We start from the raw sequence: 19,942 nt of genomic DNA on the forward strand, positions 1-19,942 counted from the left end.
CCAAGCATTGTGTCCCAAACTAAATTTCTAATAAGGCTTCCCGAAAATTTGAAAGTGACATGTACAGTCCCTTTTGTTACAATACAGGCATGTAATATGTGAGTTTGTTAATATGTGGTAGGTAAACTGGGCATAAAATCAGTAAACTCTGAGATCATGTTACCTCAAAATTTGATTGTTCATGAGGTAAAGGAGGGTAGGTAATATAAAGAAGGTAATATATATATACATATTATATATATTAATTTTTTGTGTGGTAAAAATCACACAACATAACATTAAACTTTTTAAAGTGTGAGGGGATTATATTTCGTGTCGCTGAGTAGCATCGGGTGAATGTGAAGATGCTGCCCAGCTGCCATCAGTGACCTGGGAAGGAAACACAAACCCCACTTCCGTTCACCCTTGTTCAATGCCAGTGTATATCATGCTCCTGAGCCTCTGCACTTTTCCTCACGAAAGCATTTACTAGAGCATCCTCAACACGAGTGTGTGTCCTGGTCATAAGAGTGCAGGCATTGAGTGAAGGAGGAGAGCCTTACACGTGTGGAGGAGAAGTTGTGAGGAGATGAGAGAAGATGAGGCATCGGGAGACCCATGGGAGCAAAGGTGCCCACACTGAGCTTCATCAGAGGCCACACCGAAGAACCAAAAGAAAGGAGAATGAAACTGAACGGGGGCCATCATTGGCTTTGAAGAGGATTAGAGGCATGCGCCATGGATTGAAGAAAAGGCTTTAATGCCCCAAGCAGCAGAGTAGTACTTTGATGGCATTCGGTCTTACTTAGAGCCACACAAATAGTCTTTTTTGTTATGAAAAGAAGAACCTGGCAAAACAACAGAAGCTGGATTCCTATTTTAAGCTGGTGCAGAAGGAATAACAAGACAGTGAGTCACAGCCATCTACCTCTGGTGTCGTGACACTTTGTCCTAAGAATGTCCTTCCTTCCGTCCTGTCTCCATCACTCGAAGCCACAGGGCTACATCATACTCATATGCACCAGGAAACTTCATGTGTCTATTTTTACAAATCAAGGCAAAGTGGTATATTTACTGTAGCATAATTTAAATTAGGGATTTACGATGCTTAAAATGGTGGAATTTTATTGAGTTCATTATTAATTTTTAAAAGTGGTATGTTTTATTAGACTGCACAGTTTTGAACATTCTGCTTTGAACTCATGTCCCCCATTAGTCCTGTTATTTTTGTGGGGCCAAAATTCCATAATGCAGTGATATTTTTAAGAACACATGTTATAGGAGAAATGATAGTATTTGGAGAACTTTTTTTTTTTTTTTTGAAGAACTTTTGATGTACCTGCTAACTTAACAGCCATTGCTAACTTTGGAGAGAACACAGGAACTCCTGACCCAGCCTGACTTCCTTATCTCACATCTGGTCTCCGTGCTTTCCATATGTATTGGAAAACCTCAAGGAATCTAAGTAATAATATTCCTTCGGTTTTTGGTAATTTTGGATTGTGAGCTCATGGGTACTTTGCATTTACCTGAGGGAATCCTGTGAGGATTGGGTTGAGGACTCCACCTGCCAGAGAGGATTTGAGTTTCCTTCTGCAGATTCCTAAGTACTTCCAAACTGAGCACTTTTTTTGTGTGCAATTTACAGAACCACAAGTAAGATATATTTGAATTCTAAAACTGAGAGTTTATAGTTTTGAATTCTTAGGGACACACACGCACACACACCAAACCCACGGCCCATCCTTTTATGCAAGTTCCCAGCTTTAGGCAGAAGACTCCATTCCAACTCCCACAGTTTTATGGGCCTATATAAGGCTATTAAAACAAAGGTCTAGGTTATTGAGATCAGAAAATCTCCTGCCCCTCGGACTGCCACTGCTTTAGGGTCAGTCAACCATCTGGTTTCCAGATCCTTCTTTATTTTGGCCCTGGATATGTATTTGAAACAACTTTTATTCTATTTTTTTCTAGGAGTTTTTTCCCCCCCTCTGTTCTGCTATGTAGTTCTCACTGTATCACCATCAAGAGTAATATCTTTTTCACAAGTGATTGTTGCTTGCATGCTCAAAGGGGTTGGCTCAAATAAATATTGTATTCAGATGGCTAAAGTTTCTTGGGGTCTTACATTTAAAACACCGCTTATCCTGAGACTTCTGGGTTGATTTCTTAGCACTAACTCTCCCGCTGCCTCCTGGCCTCATAAGTTCCGTGTGAGGAGTAGCCATCAGAACAGAGCTGTGTGGAGAAGACATGCCAGCCGAGCTCCGAAAGGCGTCTAACAAGGGCTTTAATATCACAGGTAGAAGGGGATGCTTGCTTTCATGCTTTAAATCCTAGACTAACTTTATCATAATTATTCTTCTCATTAAAATGAAAAAAACCAAGGGAAAATGGGCAACTGGATGTGGAAGACATCCAGGAAGTATGAAATGCTAGCTAATGGCAGATAAGTAGATCTTTCTACTCTATGAACAACATACATGTCACGGAAACCTCACAGCTGATTGGAGTGGGTTAGTGCGGGCCAAGCACCGCCTGCATCCGGTAATTGGACACTGTAGTTTGGCAAAGGCTGTAGTGCCGAGGGTGTTGATCTAGAATGTAGTACAAGAAATTTGCATAGAGGGCGCCTGGGTGGCTCAGTCGGTTAAGCGGTGCCTTCGGCTCAGGTCATGATCCTGGAGTCCCTGGATCGAGTCCCACATTGGGCTCCCTGCTCGGCGGAGAGCCTGCTTCTCCCTCTGACCCTCCCCCCTCTCATGTGCTCTCTCTCATTCTCTCTCTCTCTAATAAATAAATAAAATCTTTTAAAAAAAATTTTTTTTCAGAGAAATGAGTCAACTTTTTTCTTTTTTGCATTTGGGACTCAAATTTCAAATGTTTTTGGCCCTCCCAACTCATCTCTCTTAAGACTCATCCCTGGGGCGCCTGGGTGGCTCAGTCGTTAAGCGTCTGCCTTCGGCTCAGGTCATGATCCCGGGGTCCTGGGATCGAGCCCCACATCGGGCTCCCTGCTCCACGGGAGGCCTGCTTCTCCCTCTCCCACTCCCCCTGCTTGTGTTCCCTCTCTTGCTGTCTCTCTCTCTGTCAAATAAATAAATAAAATCTTTTAATAAAAAAAAAAAAAAGACTCATCCCTAATTTGCCTTAGAGCGAATGCCTTAATAACTAAATGAGAGTAGTGAGGGACAAGCATTTTCACATTAGTTAATTAGGCCTACGTGGCTCACACGGTAACTTAAAAGAATAGCTGTGCATATTCTCCAGTAGATGATATGTCACTGTCACTGCAAAACTCTGTTAAGTGAAACCGTTAAAAGAAATCCATGAATTCAGATCCCCTCAGGCTTGGGGGGAGGAGCGTCTGGTCTGCCTAGCTTATGGGCAAGATGATTCTAGCCACAAGTATGCCTATGGGATCTGAGCAGGGCGCACAGGGAACAAGGAAGGCTTGAAGATGTTCACAGCATGTCAAGCTTGTTGGCTTTGAAGCAGGCTCTCAGCGGGCCAGGAAAGAGGCTGCACCTCAGAGCTCAGGAATCTGCTCTTTCCACTGCTTGACTATGTTTCCCAAACAGTATTTGGTAGAATACTCATGTCTTTCCAGGTGTCAGTACATTAATAGGTATTTGGAAGGGCAGGGGGTTGGGATAGGCTAAGGAAGGGTTCCAGGGTCAAAATAAGTTTGGACATTCATAACACAAATGATCTTATTAAACGCTCTGAGAAGTCCTACAGTGAAGACAGTTATTCAATTTAGTTTAATGGTGTCTTTCAAACTTATTGTCTAAATACCCCTCTTTTGAAGTATACCTACTCACATCTTGTTAGGTACTACTGTTCTGTGGACATAGTTTGGAAATGCTGCCCCTGATTAATTCCATCATATAATCCTCAGGTCATTTCCATGTATAATCAGGTTTGAGAACCACAGGCCAGGGAACCTCGAAAGGGAGGAGTAGATTCACTTATAGGAGGTAAGAATATAAAGAAGTAACTTTAGAGACAATATGGTTCCAGTGTTTAAATTTTACAGGTGAGGAAATTAAGGTGGAGGGATTGGCGCGATCCTGTAAGTGAAGAGGAAGATACGTACTGGAACCCAGTTGTCTTTAATGACAGCTCGCCTCTCCTCGTTTCACCCAGCAGGCATGGGGATGGTGGTGTCTGGGTTATAAGGCAAGTGGGAAGGCCAGCGTGGCAGGGATGAGGGGAGCCACGAAGCAAGGCAGAGATGAGAACAGACTGGGTGTGTGTGGTGTGGGGTGTGGGGTGTGGGGTGCAGAGCTCCAGAGGTGAGGGCAGGCCATGACAGAGCTCTGTGTGCCTGTCAGGAATAATCTCGTAAGCTACAGAGTGAGGAGTGTCCAGATGGGAATGGGTGGAGGCTAGAAAGGGATCCAGAAAGCATGATGAGTCTAGGCCCAAGATGCATGGCTAAGACGCTGCTTGCACCAGTCAGGTTTCTATTAAACAAACCATCTGTAATTCCCTTTGTTGATGTTAAGCTTGGCTGTCTGGCCCTACCAATTAAATGTTATGCTTAAAGGTGTGGAAAGCATTGTTTGAAGACTTTATTTTTATTTCAGTAAGGCATATCAAGTTCTTGATTAATTTTTGCCCCTTGCAATTTGTCATTGGAGATGTCAAAGGGACTTAATTTGTTGAACTGTTTTTGAAATTCAGTAAAGTGAATTAAACATGATCTTTTATACACTGCTTTAAAAACTGTTCATAAGATACCTACAAAAGCATTAAAAACAAAAGAGAGCAGAATTTTGCTTATGTAGGGAGAAACTCTGGATGCATGCACACTATCCTCTCCCTACAAACTGAATAAAAATATTTGCCTTTATTTGAACAGAAATATAACGATTTGATCTCACCTAAATAGCATGGTTTAATTGGATTTCAGAAGAATTGTAACTTTATAACAAGATCTCTTTTGTTTTCTTTCTAATAGTGATAAAAAACACATAACCTAAAACTTATCATCTTAACAATTTTTAAGTATATGGTTCAATAGTGTTAAGTTTATTCACACTGTTATGCAACCAGTCTTCAGAATTTTTTCATCTGGCAAAATATGGCAAAATCTTTTTACCTGGAGTTCCTGATATACCATTAACCTCCCAATAACATGGGCACATTTCTACGATTTTATTTAAGAAACCGATATAAATGTCTTTTGTTATGCAATTTGATGCATATGAGACATTACATGTAACCTCCATGTAATTTATGAAATGCAGGACTGCCTGCATTTTCTAGAATAGTTCAGTGCTCTCATATCACTGATTCACTGTTGACTTTTTTCTCTACACATTCAAGCCATTCACAGTATTTACTCTTCTAATATATTTCAGCTCTTTTTTTCCTCATGGGATCCTCTTCTTATTTTCATTTCCTAATCTTCTACTTTTTTGAGTTCAATTGAGAGATTTCAATACTATTGGACCAAACTGACGAGTGGATGGAGTGGCCACTGCATGACTTAAAGGGTACCGTGATGCCCCTTGTGGGACTGACGCAGGGCTTTATTTCCTTCTGGTAAAATACTGACCCTTGAATTCTCTTTTTGAAAATGCAAATAAGTCTGGCATGTGCAGTCCGGTACCTGGCTCTCCCTCAGTGCGGGTGTTTTTGTGCTAGTGAATACACGTAGGAATCTTAGAAGCCAAAGTTTTACCTGGGGATCCCGAGGGCCAGGCTGGGGAACACTAAAAGGTTTTTTTTTTTTTTTTTTTTTTAATTTTTATTTATTTATTTGACAGAGAGAGACACAGCGAAAGAGGGAACACAAGCAGGGGGAGAGGGAGAAGCAGACTCCCAGCTGAGCAGGGAGCCCGATGCGGGGCTCGATCCCAGGATCCTGGGATCATGACCTGAGCCGAAGGCAGACGCTTAACGACTGAGCCACCCAGGCGCCCCACACTAAAAGGTTTTGATCCAGGATCTGGCCTATTACTTCTCTCTCTTCATCAGTCATGACTGAGAGATTCTACTCTGCTATGTGGGCAGTAAGTTACCCCAGGTTCCATCTAGCTGAAAGATAAGAGCCCAGATGGGCATGGGGTCCTGGAGGAAAGGCAGAATGCAATGGGGAGCGCTGGTCACCCTTCACATGTCTTCTTCCAGACAGGGCCAGCAGGAAGCAAGGATGATGAGGCAGAGGGCAGGCCTGATAGTAACCACTATGTCTGGTCTGGTCATACTGGTCGTTACACTTTAATAATATTTATTTTATTTTATTTTTTTGACGATTTTATTTATTTATTTGGCAGAGAGAGACACAGTGAGAGAGGGAACACAAGCAGGGGGAGTGGGAGAGGAAGAAGCAGGCTTCCTCTGAGTAGGGACCCCGATATGGGACTCGATCCCAGGATCCCAGGATTATGACCTGAGCCGAAGGCAGACGCCTAATGACTGAGCCACCCAGGCGCCCATTGCTCTTTATGATTAGTAAATAGCAACCCGAGTCCCTGCCCTTCTGCCCCAGGATTTTGTGGACTGCCCCCCACCCCGGCCCCATAGCCAGCCACTAAAGGGTTAATGTTTGGCTCAGTTTGGGTGGGAGCCTTATACGATTGTTAAATATTTTGTACATTACTCCTGGAGAAAACTTTGTAACAGAGACAAGCCTCTCGTACTCCACATTTCACAAGACCCTTCTGCTCCCTGGCTGTTTCCCATCATCACGATGCAGTTTTTGTACCAGGTCATGGGGCATCCCCTGCACTTGGGGCAGGGTAGGGGGAGTGACAGAGGAAGGTTTCAGGACCATCATTCACAAGGATGCCCTCTGCCAGTCCCAGAACTGTGGGTAGGGGTGTTGTCCCTCAAGGGAGAGAAACGTCCTGCATCCTCAGAACCAGGATCCTGGGATGGGGGCACGGGGCGGGGAGGTGGTGTTTGCCCTCCTTCCTGTGTACTCCCTTTAGAAAACACATGACTTTATCCTGTCTCCTCAGACACCATCATTCTTCAAGAGAGTCAGTGGTCAACAAATAGTTTTCGGGGGCATACTAAGCATCAGAGCTCTGGCCAGCTTCCAGAAATAGGAGTGAAGGCAGTTTTTATAGACATGATACACAGGAAAATTAATCTCCAAGATCTTCCCTTGTAAAGAAATCCTTTGGGACTTACAAAATCAGATCACATTAACACATTTTGGCCACCTTCCAAAGCAACATGGACTTAAGCAGGGAAATTCATTGAAAAATATTTTGAATGTTGCAAAACAATCCGGCCTTGGGTGACACTGCTTCCAGTAATGAAAGATGTTAACTCAGAGACATTTCCCTGGAAATTAACACCGCAGCGAGATATCACCTCATACCAGGTAGAGGGCCGGGTACCATCAAAAGACAAAAGATAACAAACACTGGCGAGGATGTGGCGTAAAGGGAACCCTTGTGCGCTATTGGTGGGGATGTAAATTGGAGCATGGGGGTTCCATGAAAAATTAAAAATAGAACTACCATATGATCCAGCAGTCCCACTTCTGGGTAGATCTCCAGAGGAAAATAAAACCATGATCTTGAAGAAGTATCTGCACCTCCATGTTCACTGCAACTTTACTTACAACAGCCAAGACACGGAAACAACCCAAGTGTCCATCGACAGATGACTGGATAAAGAAACTGTAGTACACGTACACAATGGAATATTATTCAGCCATAAAAAGGAAGGAACTGCCATTTGCAACAACCTGGACACACCTTGAGGGCATTATGCTAAATGAAGTAAGTCAAATGGAGAAAGACAAATACTATGTGATATCACTTACATGTGGAATTCAAAACAAAACAAAACAAAACTCCTAGAAACAGATCTTATTTGTGGTTGCCAGAAGTGGGGTTGGAGGTGTAGGAGGAGAGGGAACTGGGTGAAGTATTATTAGCCATGGTCACCCTACTGTCCATTAACCCATCTTGTTAATCATATCATGTTACATGTAGCGTATCTTGTTAATGGACAGTAGGGTGACCATGGCTAAGAATACTGTATGGTATGTTTGATAGTTGCTAAGAACTGCTAAGAGAGTAAATCTTAAAAGTTCTCGTCACAAGGAAAAAAATTTGTAACTATGTGAGAGGATGGATGTCAATCAAACTTATTGCAGTAAACATTTTGCAATAGATACATGTATCAAATCATTATGTTGTGTACCTTAAACTTATACAACATTATATGTCAATCATATGTCAATAAAACTAGAAAGAAGAGACATTTCCTGCCAATATAAATGGAATTCTATGAAAATATAGGAATACAGGAATATATTCCTATTATAGTAAATATTTTTTAATATTGATAACACTGCACAGCATTTACTATGTGCAGGTTACTGCTCTAAGCAGTATATACATGCACTCTTTTAAGCTTCACCCTCTACCCATGAGTCAGTGCTCTTATGCTCCTCATTATACAATTGAAGAAACTGAGGTACAGAGAGGTTAGGTAACTTGCCCAAGATCACACAGCTGGTAAGTGATGGAGCGCTGCTAGCTGTCCTATTGTTCCTAGCTGTCGCCACCCAGAAGTACCCGTTTTTGAGAATGAAAGGCACTGGGGTGGCGCCTATGACAGTAGGAGCCCTGCTGTTCAAGGCCACCATTACCTCCACCCCTGGCCACCCCTTTCTTTAAGAGCCCGCTGCAAAGGTTTGTTGGGGTTTTTTTTTTTCCCCTCTCAGAATTTCAGTCTTGAAAATGTGCTTGTTTTTGAATCACCATGGAAAGCACCTTAGCTGACTCATGGGTTTTTTTTACCCTCAAAATAAAACGGTTGTGCAGCCTTAAGGACTGAAAACACCTTTTAACTTTCGGGGCTGCTGTCGGAAGAATGTGTGTGGAGTCTGGGTGAATCGGTCCAGTCTGGCTTGCACTAGCTGACCCGAGGCTTGTGCCTGTCCTGGGTCCCTCCTCCACACACATGTTCTGATCCACTGAAAGTGGTCTCTTTCCCTCAACACCCAGGGCCTCTGCGGGTGCAAGAGCCTCTTTTCTTTCCAGAAGTCCCTGCCACATGGATCCACATTCTGGTCAAGCTTCTCATCTCCTTCCTTTACCACCTCTTTATAAAATGTCATTCAAAGCTCTCTCCCCACCTTTTCGAGTCCAGTGCTCTCTGAGTTTTCGGCCCTTGCTGAGCTCAGTTGCATACACAGATGTGAGTTCCCTCCCTTGCACTATGTACTGAATGCTCAAGGGAAAATGAAGAAAAGTTCTTGCCTGGAGAGGCTCACTCTCTCCCCCACGGGACTCTCCATGGAAGAACTAAGATACAGGGAATGGAAGATGCTGGGCGGCAGAACAGTGCTCACTTCAAACTCACCTGGGCTTTACTGTGCCTGCTCTGATTTGCAGAAAGGCAGGAATTAGGCACGTGAAAGCGATCTTTTTTTTTCATTTGGATATTACTTTGTTTGCACTTTTCCTAGCCTAGGGGCCAGGGAACAAAAATTGATAAACAGGCACATTTCATTGGGTGCCGCAGTTGATGGCAGGTTATTCCAGGCCCAAAGCTATCTGGGGAGACATTGGCTAGAGCCATGTGGTGGCTCCTGCTGGCGATGATGGGGAGGAGACAGATTTGTATTGCTCTTGTAGCCGAAGTGCTTAGACTAGTGCTGGGCACACGGTAGATGCATCCTATAAATGTTAGCTAAAAATAATGAAATAAAGGCGGGTGTCACTCAGGCTTGTTAAATATAAAGAGGCCAAAGGCGCTCTCTCAGTTGGACAGACTAGCTGCTGAGGCTAGCGTGGCCTTGGAAGAATATCAGCTAGGGCAACTCACAATGTGTGTGTGTGTGTGTGTGTGTGTGTGATGCTTGTCAAATACCACTCATCATTTACAGTATTCTGTGGGTCCTTCCAAGCACCGGAACCAGAGCGGCCCCCTCGGCTGCCCTACGTAAAGGCTGTGCCCACCGGCCATCTCACTCCCTAACCCATACTGATTCCTAATGACTTGTGGTTCCACTGAGCAATGTCGGTTTATGCCAACTTTGTATAAATTGTATGAATAATGCAAAATTTGTCCTTAATCTTTAAATTGTTTCTTTTGCCAACCTCTCCTCCTCATGGTCCTGTTAACCTTGTGTCACCTTCTGCCGGAGGCCTGGGGTGGGGAGGACGCGCTTGGGCACTTACCACGGTGCAGCAGAGGGGCCAGAACCACCAGAGGAGAGCCAGGGCCAGCAGCAGGAACAGGATCAGCAGGGCAATTGCCAGGATGGAGCCATCGGACTGCGGGGCCAAGAAGGAAGATGGTCAGCAGTGGGGCAGGCCACGTGTGTGACCAGCGACACCTGGAGCCTCCCCCTCCCCGCCCTCCCATCCCCAATATGCAGATTTGGGGCCCCCCAGAGAAGAGGACAGCTTGCCAAACAAATGGTTGGAACTCTGCCCAGCATTCTGGGCAACACACTCCACGTAGCCAATTCTCACGAGAAAGGATTTGTCCTTTCAGAAGGCCTCGCTCTTCTCTTCGGACAACGTGCTGAAGGACCAACCATGCGAGAGCCAGGGAAGGCGCAGCGGGATGTTGAGGTGGCCTGTGATGGCACCATGCCTCTGGCCCGTCACCTGCTGCCTGGTGACATGCCCCTACTCTCTGGCTCTGCTGTTCCTGCCCTGCCTTCTACTCAGGATTCAGCCTGCTCCCCCGGCCTCGTTCACAGAGATGCCCGTCACTGATTCATGCTGCAGAGTCTAGATAAAGCAGATGGATTCTAGGGAGGGAGCGGGGAGCGGCTGGTACAGAACCTGGGAGGCAAGGGGAGTGGTGGCTGAGTCAGCTACGCTGTCAGATCAAGTGGCTGTCAAGTTGGGGCCAGGGGGTGAGGCAGGCGCCCAAGACAAATCGTGCCCATTTCGAAACGTGCCAAGGCTGGTCCTGAAAGTAGACACGGTTGCCGCGGCCTGCGATGGCGGTTAGCTTTTGGCAAACAGAGATCCCGCTCCTGGTCGGGATTCTACAGCTGCCAGTTCACGCAAGCCGGTTTAAGTCTCCTCCACCTGCCCTTGCTCCCAGCTGCCGGGAGTGGAAATGGGCACAACTTTTGGGGGGTGCGGGGAGCGGGCAGGTTGAGGAGCAGATCGTCACAGGTATTGTCATGGTACTCTTTCTGAGCAAAGCTGGAAATTCCACTTTTAGCCCCCCAAAATGATCAGGTATGGTCGCACCTAAATGTTTTCAATTAAGGACCGGCTAATAATACATTATAGAACTACTGTGCCATTGATTACCATGTACACATTGTTTCCAAATAATATTTAAATGAGTCATGAGAAAACATTCCTGATATAATGAGTGGATTTATGTATAAATGTCAGGAGTGAGAGAGAAAGACTGAGGGGTATTTATTGAAGTATTAATAGTGGTTTTGCGGGTAGTGGGTTTACGGTAATTTTCTTTAAAAAAAATTTGTCTTTTGGGGCACCTGGGTGGCTCAGTCGTTGGGTGTCTGCCTTTGGCTCAGGTTATGATCCCAGCGTCCTGGGATCAAGCCCCGCATCAGGCTCCTTGCTCAGTGGGGAGCCTGCTTCTCCCTCTCCCACTCTCCCTGCTTGTGTTCCCTCTCTTGCTGTCTTTCTCTCTGTCAAAAAAAAAATTTTTTTTTAAATCTGCCTTTTTTTTTTTTTTTTTAACAATTTGTAGTAAGAAGATACACTACTGAAGTTGTTCTTTGAAAATCTGTCCTTGGGGCTCCCCACTTTGGTGTATGAGTTCACCTGGCCCAGATGCTCTTACCCAGGGCCCGTGGACCTATGGGGTACACAGAGGGGCTCAAGGGGATGGAAGCTTGTGACCCTCTCCAAATTACACCTGTGATCACCATGACCTGTGTCTTCAGGGGTGACCGCTGACCGCATCATCAGATTCTCAGAGCTGCCCCTCACCCCCCAGCCCATCGAGGAGGAGCAAGGTTGGGCGGCCTGTTCAGGGGAGTGCAGCAGGTTAATGGAAGCTTTGGGACTTGACTCTCTCCCACTCTGAGTGCTCAGCGGGGGTTCCTGGAAGCCGTTTAAAGGCAGCTCTTACTCCTTGGAATGTCTTTGATGAAAAAGCCAGGGAACTGAACACCCTGGTCCAGCCCAGCCAAGGCTCGGGAGTGCCGGAGTGCCCCTGAGGGAGGCGCAGCCTCACAGGTGGGGGTGCGGGGCTGGGCAGTGGGTGCGGAGGGAGCACAGGTGCCAGAGGATGGACATGGCCACGCTGGAGAGGCTGCCGCTGGACCCATAACATCCATGCAGAGAGGGATGCTCTCGGCAAGGACTCAAGGAAATCATGAGCGTTTCCCAAACTTACTGCTAGGCAAGGATAACTCTTAACCCCTCAGTCTCTGCATTCCGCACCCATAAATGGAGACACCCAACCTCAGCTGCCCCACTGCATTGCCGGCAGGACGAAGGAGCCACGTAAGGTGCCTGCAGACTTGGCGGGCCCCTGGCACGGAAGCTATCATGTCCAACACACGGCGCTGCGCCTCGCCCTCCCCCCGTGTCCTCACCACAGCAAACACGGTGGGCATTGCAGATCATAAATCTGAGGGCACTTAGAACAATAAATAGGTTTGGTTACTGAGAGGCTCATAAAACAGCAGTGTTTTAGTATCGAGTTGTAATTTAGTGAAGCTTACAGATTTCATTTATTCCCATTATACTCAATCTCCCTGCTCCTGATTTTATTTTTCCCTTTAGATAGAGGAACTGAAGCAGAAAGGCTCAGCTATTGTGGGGAAAAGTTTTTACTTCTTTCTGGAAGAAGGAGAAGGTTTCCTGTGAAGCAAGGAGGGAGAAGGACCTGCCTGGCCTGCAAGGGGAGAGAGGAGGCTTCTGCCCCAGGGAAGACTTCCTGGGGTGAGACACACCTGTGTCTGGCAGCCAGGCTGGGTCCGCCCCTTACAAGCTGCAGCTCTCCTGGGCTGTAGTGGATGGGGTGGGGGGGGGATGGGGAGGAGGACGGGGAGGGGAAAGGGGAGGAGGAGGAAGAGGAGGGGAAAGGGGGAGGAGAAGAAGGGAGAAAGAGGAGGAAGGGGAGGAGGTGGAGGAGAAGGAGGAGGAGGAGGAAAGGGAGGAGGAGGGGGAAGAGAAGGAAGAGGAGGAGGGGGAGGAGGAGGGGCACAGCCGTGGGGCTCAGGAAGGGGTAAGGTGCGATGAGGGGAGTGGGAACCCACAGGGCCAGGAGCTCCTGGCGGGACTTTGTCCTGCTCTGGAGACAGCCAGGGATACAGTTCCCAATGCACTGCCTGCTTTTCTAGCACTTACCACCACCATTAACATATATACCCAGTGCGAAAGAGTCACCATCAAACACACGGCAGGAATTTTTGATAAACTTAGACCCGAAGCCAATGTTTTCCTGGGAGATAACATGTACGTGCAACCCAGAGGGTCCTTCACATACTTATTCAGCAAACGTTTATTGACCATCTGTTCTGTGCCCATTGAGCTGACCTCGGGGATGCGGGATCGATTAGACAGAACCCAGGTGCTCACGGTCTGCCGAGGAAGTTGTATAAACCATGAACCGCATGCAGGGGGCTGCGTGTTATTCAACAGCGGTATACCCAGCACCTTATGTGTCAGATATTGAACAATATAGACGGTCTCCACTCTTAAAGAATTTACATTCTGGTGGAATAAGGATGATGACGACAATGAGGGTGATAATCGTTATTCGTAGAACTAATACATATTAAACACTTACTATGTGCCAAAGACTGTTCTTTCTATGTACTAACAGGCTTTCCCTAGGCTAGCTCATTTAATTTTCATTAACAACCAGATGAATTTAATAATATTATTTCTCTCAGAGATAAAATTCCTGAGGCAAGGACAGGTGAAGACACCCGCCCTAGGTCACAGGAAGAAACCAGAATTTAATGTGGGCTGTTCGGTTGCACACCCCACAGTTTAACCAGCAGGCTGTTGCTCTCGACAAGTGCTAGGAACCGAGGGCTGGGGAGGTACCACTCCAGAGAGGAGATGGCACTGGGGCTCTGGCCCCGGAGGGTGGAGGAGAGGTTGGCACTCCTGCTCTGCAGGGCATGGGGTGGGAGTGAAAGGGCTGCGGGCCTCACTGTCAGAGGCCATGCAAGCCCAGCGGAGGAGCATGGCTTCTATTCTGAGCCGAGGGACCTGGGGGCGGGGGCGGGCACTGTTTTCAGATTTGTTTCTCAGGAACAAATGCTATCGACATTCTAGAGTATGGACTCCAGGAGGGAAAGACAGGGGGTCAAAGGCTCAGGTGGAGGACTGCAGAAATGCTTTTCTAGTTCTTCCAGGATGACCTTTTAGAGGGTCACCCTTCCGAAACTTTTGCATTTTCACGGATGTGTTCATTACTAATATTACTAACAATAGCTGACCGTTATTGCGTGCTGTCTACATTCTTGGCGCTCTGCAAAGTGTTATATATATATTATCTCATTTAATTAAGTGCGCCTTGTTAAAGCAGTCTTCTAGGAATCATTCTTCCCATTTTGCGGGGAAGGAAAATGGAAACTCAGCGAAGGTATGTAACTTACCCAAGACCTTCCATATACCACTTACATACATATTTAGATGCCCACAATTTTAATGTTGCAAAACTGGAATTGAACCTTCATAGTCTGATCTTAGAACCTCACTCTCCTCCCACTCAACTATCACAATATCAGATTGATATTTATCAGATCGATAAAAATTCACTGAAGAGGGGTGCCTAGGTGGCATAGTCGGTTAAGCGTCTGACTCTTGGTTTTGGCTCAGGTCATGATCTCAGGGTCCTGGGATGGAACCCCAGGTCAGGCTCCCTGCTCAGTGTGGAGTGTGCTTGAGATTCTCTCTCTCTCTCTGTCCCTCCCACTCATGCTGTCTATCTCTAAAATTAAAAAAAAAAAATCTTTTTAAAAATTCACTTAAGAAATATCCACACTTTAAAGGCTAAACCGTAAGAGGCTGCGTGAGAGATGGAGACCATATTTGGAATGGCTGTATCTGCTCCCATGGAAGCTTCACCCACGTGGCCCGGTGTGGATCAGCGTGTCACATGGGTGAGACTGTATTTCAGAGTGAAGTCAGAAGGCGACGAGGACCAACAGCAGAGCCCGCCTTTCCCTTAGAGTCTTGGCTTGGAGTTTCAACCAATAACCTTATGAAGTGGGATTGATAACTCATGCAAGGATGGCCCCATGTAACCTGTTGGATGTGTATCAGTATGTAGTATCCAAATTCATACACATCTGCACTGTTTAGTAAATGGCATTTGCTTTAGTCATGAAATTAGTCACTTATTCTAAACCAGTTCTTTTGCATCCTTCCCAAGTCCCAAAATAAAGAACCCCCTTGGGTGCTAAGGATCAGGCTCTGCTGTTGGCTGAGAGGTGTGTGCAATGTTTCAGAGCCCACATGCTGTAACCTAGTGCCCCAGAGCCTGGCTCCGTTCCTTTACTCTCGTACCAATTGCCTTGACTCATTGGGCTCTGGCCACTGACTTGCCCTCCTGTGTCCCAGCTCACTATCTATTGGCCTATTCCCCAAAGCTTATTGCTGGATAATTCTAGGAGGGTCATGGGCTGACTATTCCTCTCAGCCTGACTTAGGACAGGTGTGTGGGCTCAGTCTCTGCTCTCCCCCTTCTCCAGGGCAAAGGGGGGTCAGGACTGAAGAGACCCCTAGGCCCACATGCTTGCACCACAGGGCTGAGTGGGGTCATTTAAGTCAGTGACTCCAGTTACAGAATTGTGCCTGCACAGGTGTGTCGAGGATGGCTAGGGGATGGCAGGCGGCAAGGTGGCTTCTGAGAACTCATAATTCCAGCAGGTATCAGCCTCCAGGCTGATGCAGATGCATACTCCAAGCCCTCTGAGAGTCCTCACTGGGGAGGGAAAATCTGGGGTAGGGACCTGATTCTATGACCAAAGTGAGAGCAGAAGCTGACTTGCTTAGCAAACTCTGACTCTGATGCCTGTCTTTGCTGGGTAGCCCCTGCGTTGTAATTTTCCAGAAACCTTCAAAAGATTTCAGAGGGAAAAAAGCCAACAGATAAATAGCCAAAGACTGATTCCTACCATTGTTATTTTTCCAACAGCCTAAATATCAATGAGAGTTAAATTCTTGTTTTATTTAAAAAGGGAAAAGAAAGTTTAAAAAAATCAACATGGTTCTTCAATTAGAAAAATATTTGGCAGGAGGTGGGGGGCTCGGGATGTGTGACTAGGGCTGCAAGGCAGGTGGGAAAGCGAGCAGAATGAGGTGGTGTCTCTTCCAGTTGCGGGGGGTGGAGGGGGGAAATCATCTGTTTTCTTCGGTGAATAGTTTTATGCTTTCTTAAACCCAAGGGCAGGTGGTGCTCAGCCCTGCTCCTTCCCTCTGGTCAGGTTATGGTTGTTAGAGTGACCATCCCTGAAGGCTGCCTGGCTTGAAAGGCCAAATGCCCGCCTCCTAGCTTTCTTTTATTCCTTCTGTTCCCAGCTCACCGAATGAGGGCATCTCTTATTTGGTAGGTTGTAGGTAATTTTGGATTTCTGATGCAGGGCACGACGGGGAGGGATTGTGTCTGGGCCCGTTTTGTATGCTGATGAGAGAGAGAGAGGGGCAGGCTTCGGGACCATAGAGCATCCAGCACTGCTCCTCCTTTCTGTTTTGTTTTGGGGGTTGCCATGGTAAAGAGAAGAGGTTAACATTGAAAGGAATCAGTGGGAGATTGGGGGACGCTCAGCTTAGAGAAACTGTGCTATCCCACATCTCGCGGTTGGGTTTGGACTGGGATTCTGCCCAATGCCCTGCATGGCTCATTATGTAGCCGGTTAAGGACGGTTAAGGGCAGCTCTGATCTATGACCTTGCCATCTCATGGCAGCCTGCTGGTTCTAAATCCCGAAGAGGCCATCCTGGAGAGAGGGAAATGTGCAGAGATCAAGAGACTTGTCTTCTTCAGATGAGAGGTCCCATTGAGGGGGGGGGGGGGGGCCTTGCACGCCGGTTAAGCGTCGGTTAAGGAGGGAGCATTCTTCCCCACTCCTGTGTGTCCTTCCATGTCGAGGGCACCCTGTGTGTGCAGACCTTCTCTTCCCCTTTACTCTTTCAATGAAGAAGGCCTGAGTGAACCAAGCACGATGCTATCTGTTCTCCCTGTCCCTCCCAGAGCATGCTGCTCCCACAGGGTTGAAGCTGGTGTTGCTGGGAGGCCCGATGCTTACACAATTTGGGGGAGCCTCTTTAAGAGAAAGAACATAAGAATATAAATGCAAAATTATGAGGGCCCCTCCCAGGGCCTTAGGAGGAGTAGGAGGGACCCATTCAAGTCAGCAACCTTGCAGCTCAAAGCTCAGCTGCCGGGTAACTCTGCTCCTGGCTCTAAGTCTTCCCTGTGCAGGCCCCATGCCCATGGCGAGACTGGCAAACCTATTTAATTCTGGACTTCAGTTTCCAGCCTATTTGCTGCTACCCTCAGTCTTTAGCCTACAATACTAAAGGCAATAGTGAGGTTCACCTATCATTTTGGGGGCGTCTCATTTGTGTGAGTCATATAAAGAAAGCATTCTATGCTTTGTTACCTCCACCACAGTGGCCCCGCCAATATATCTTCTTTCCACATCACCCAGGACGGGCCATGGCAATGGTAACGATAAGGTCTGACCACAGCACACATAGATTATTAACCGAGGGGTTCTGAGAGCCCTCACTGACGGCGGTGGGTTAGCTGTTGTTCTAGGATCTCTGCCAGGTTTTGTAGATCCGCGTATTAACGCGAACTACTGAAGAGATCAGATCCCTTCACGTGGTTAGACTAGGCTAGCTTTTCAACATTTAACATGAAAGAATGAATTAGCAGGTTTATTCTGCCACATTGAAGGGCCATTAGCCAGACTCTGCCAAAAATATGACAAGAAAATAGCTGGTGATCCATTCGAGCTTCTTAAAAGCTGGCAATGAGATGTCCCTGGATTCAGTTGGTGACCGATGATGCCATAGGGCACGCCAGGACGCAGCGAGGCGGGTGGCGATGGCGTGAGGCTACCCAGTGGCCCCTCTTCATCTCCGCCCTCCACCCTGACCCCTGGCCCTTCGTCTCTGCTACTGAGTGAGGCTGTGTTTGAAGCCCTCAAGGGAAAGTGACCCTTTCTCCAGGGGCAGCTCTGGTCTATGACCTTGCCATCTCATGGCAGCCTGCTGGTTCTAAATCCCGAAGAGGCCGTCCCGGAGAGAGGGAAATGTGCAGAGATCAAGAGACTTGTCTTCTTCAGATGAGAGGTCCCATGGAGGCAAGGGGGGGGCCTTGCATCCCGTGTTGCAGCCCCCTCAGCTCCAGGTTGCTTTCCTCCCTCCCAGGACATGGGCTGGCGCTTGGGAGGTGTCACATTCCAGGGCTCTGAAGTGGAATTCAGAACTATCCTGAGCAGCTGCTCTGAGCTCTGTTTCCTGCTCAGACAAAACTGGTGGAACATGGGCAAGTTTTATTTTGTAAGATGAAATTTTAGTCATTTTATTGCTGCTGAGAAGTTCTGGATGGGCAAGCTTCAGAGACCAAGATTCTCTCTCCCTCTCTCTCTTTTTCATAGCTTATATATCCTATTATTTCTCGAAGCAACTTTAGCGATTATCTAACTTCTCCACCCAACCCACCCTGCATTTTATTGGAGTTCTATTCTCCCTGCGTCTGTGACTAGTACTGGACTCTCCTGAGCCTCCTTCCTCCTCTCTGATGATCCCTTATCCACCTTCCTCAGGGGCTGCTCCCTATATTCAGTCCCTTAAATATTTGCATGGACCACGGATCCATTTTTTTGTTTTTTGGAAAAGTATATAGTTTTTATTTTGCTTGAAGCATGTCTACTTCTTAAATTCACTTCAAAAAATCATAGTAAAAATATACAAATGAAATGTGCCATTTTAACCATTTCTCAAGGTGTACAATTCAGTCTATCTACAATGTCATGCAACCCGTGGATGCACTCTCGGTCTGTGCTGGTTTCTTTGTGCCACTCTCCACGGGCTGTCTCATTTCCTTTCAGAGTTTAAACCCTCATCTCCATACTGAGGACTGACCTCTTTATCTCTAGCCTAGATCTCTCCTCAGTCTGCAGTGTTGGTTGCAGTCAGGGTCGTTCAACTGTCCGGCAGGTCTTACTGATGCCTCAAAGTCAACGGTTCAAACTGAGCTCCTTATTCTCCCCTTCAAGTCTGCTAGTTCTCCTCATTCAATGGCACTACTTACCAACCTAACCTCTTCTTGGATCTGTCCCTGTCTACTCCTCCTCAACACCGCAAATTAGGGTTAGAAACTTATTCTTTCTTTCCTGGACAGTGGCAGCTCTCTCTTCCCTGGTTTTTCCACCACTATCTTGCTACCCCAAATTCCATCCTCTACAGCAGCATCTAGATTCATCCATCTAAAATGTTGTTCTGATAGCTCTAACAGCTCCTCATTGTCTGCACAATTTCATAACATTTGAGAATTTGATGAAAGTGACACACCCCTTTGCCCAGAAATGTACACAAGTACACATTCACGTTTACACACAAGCTCACAAATTTTGATGACAATTTCAGGGCATCCATCAAATTCCCAGAATCCATGATGGGTCCTTGGCTCGAGGCCCTTCACAGAGAGGCCTCTCTTATTTCTCCAACCTCCTCTCCTCTCCACCTCCCTCCTCACACTTTGTGCTTTGACAAAAGTAAACGTGTGCACCCTCGCTCTACTCTTCTGTTGTGTTCTTCTCCCTGAAACACCCTTTCGTCCTTTCATTGCTTGGGTAGCTGTTTCTCATCTTTCAGATCTTAGCTCAGGCAACACCCGATTCATTCCTACCTTGCCTACTTATTGAACACCTACTCTGTGCTAGGCATCTCTACAAGCATGGGCAGAAAAGATGGACATAGTCTTCGTGATCACAGACCTTGAAGTTGAGTGGGGAACACAGACAAGAAAACATTACCAATGAACTCTGAGTTTGTGCT

General features: G+C 46.6%; 1 protein-coding gene and 1 long non-coding RNA gene across 4 annotated transcripts in view; one reads left to right on the plus strand and one right to left on the minus strand.

The window, feature by feature from the left end:
* The window catches only part of ANTXR1 (ANTXR cell adhesion molecule 1), a 248,285-nt gene that overhangs the window by 104,794 nt on the left and 123,549 nt on the right, over positions 1 to 19,942 (minus strand). For all 3 annotated transcript variants that reach the window (XM_035001390.1, XM_035001391.1, XM_035001389.1), the window contains exon 13: positions 10,143 to 10,238. In XM_035001390.1, coding sequence (XP_034857281.1) covers positions 10,143 to 10,238 — 96 coding nt within the window. The remainder of the gene's footprint in view (positions 1 to 10,142; positions 10,239 to 19,942) is intronic.
* The window catches only part of LOC118008025, a 213,313-nt gene that overhangs the window by 98,975 nt on the left and 94,396 nt on the right, over positions 1 to 19,942 (plus strand). The gene's annotated exons all lie outside the window — the stretch shown is intronic.

Source organism: Mirounga leonina, unplaced genomic scaffold, assembly GCF_011800145.1.
Source record: "Mirounga leonina isolate KUSES-001 unplaced genomic scaffold, KU_Mleo_1.0 Mir_125, whole genome shotgun sequence".
In the NCBI taxonomy this organism is placed as follows: Eukaryota; Metazoa; Chordata; class Mammalia; order Carnivora; family Phocidae; genus Mirounga; species Mirounga leonina.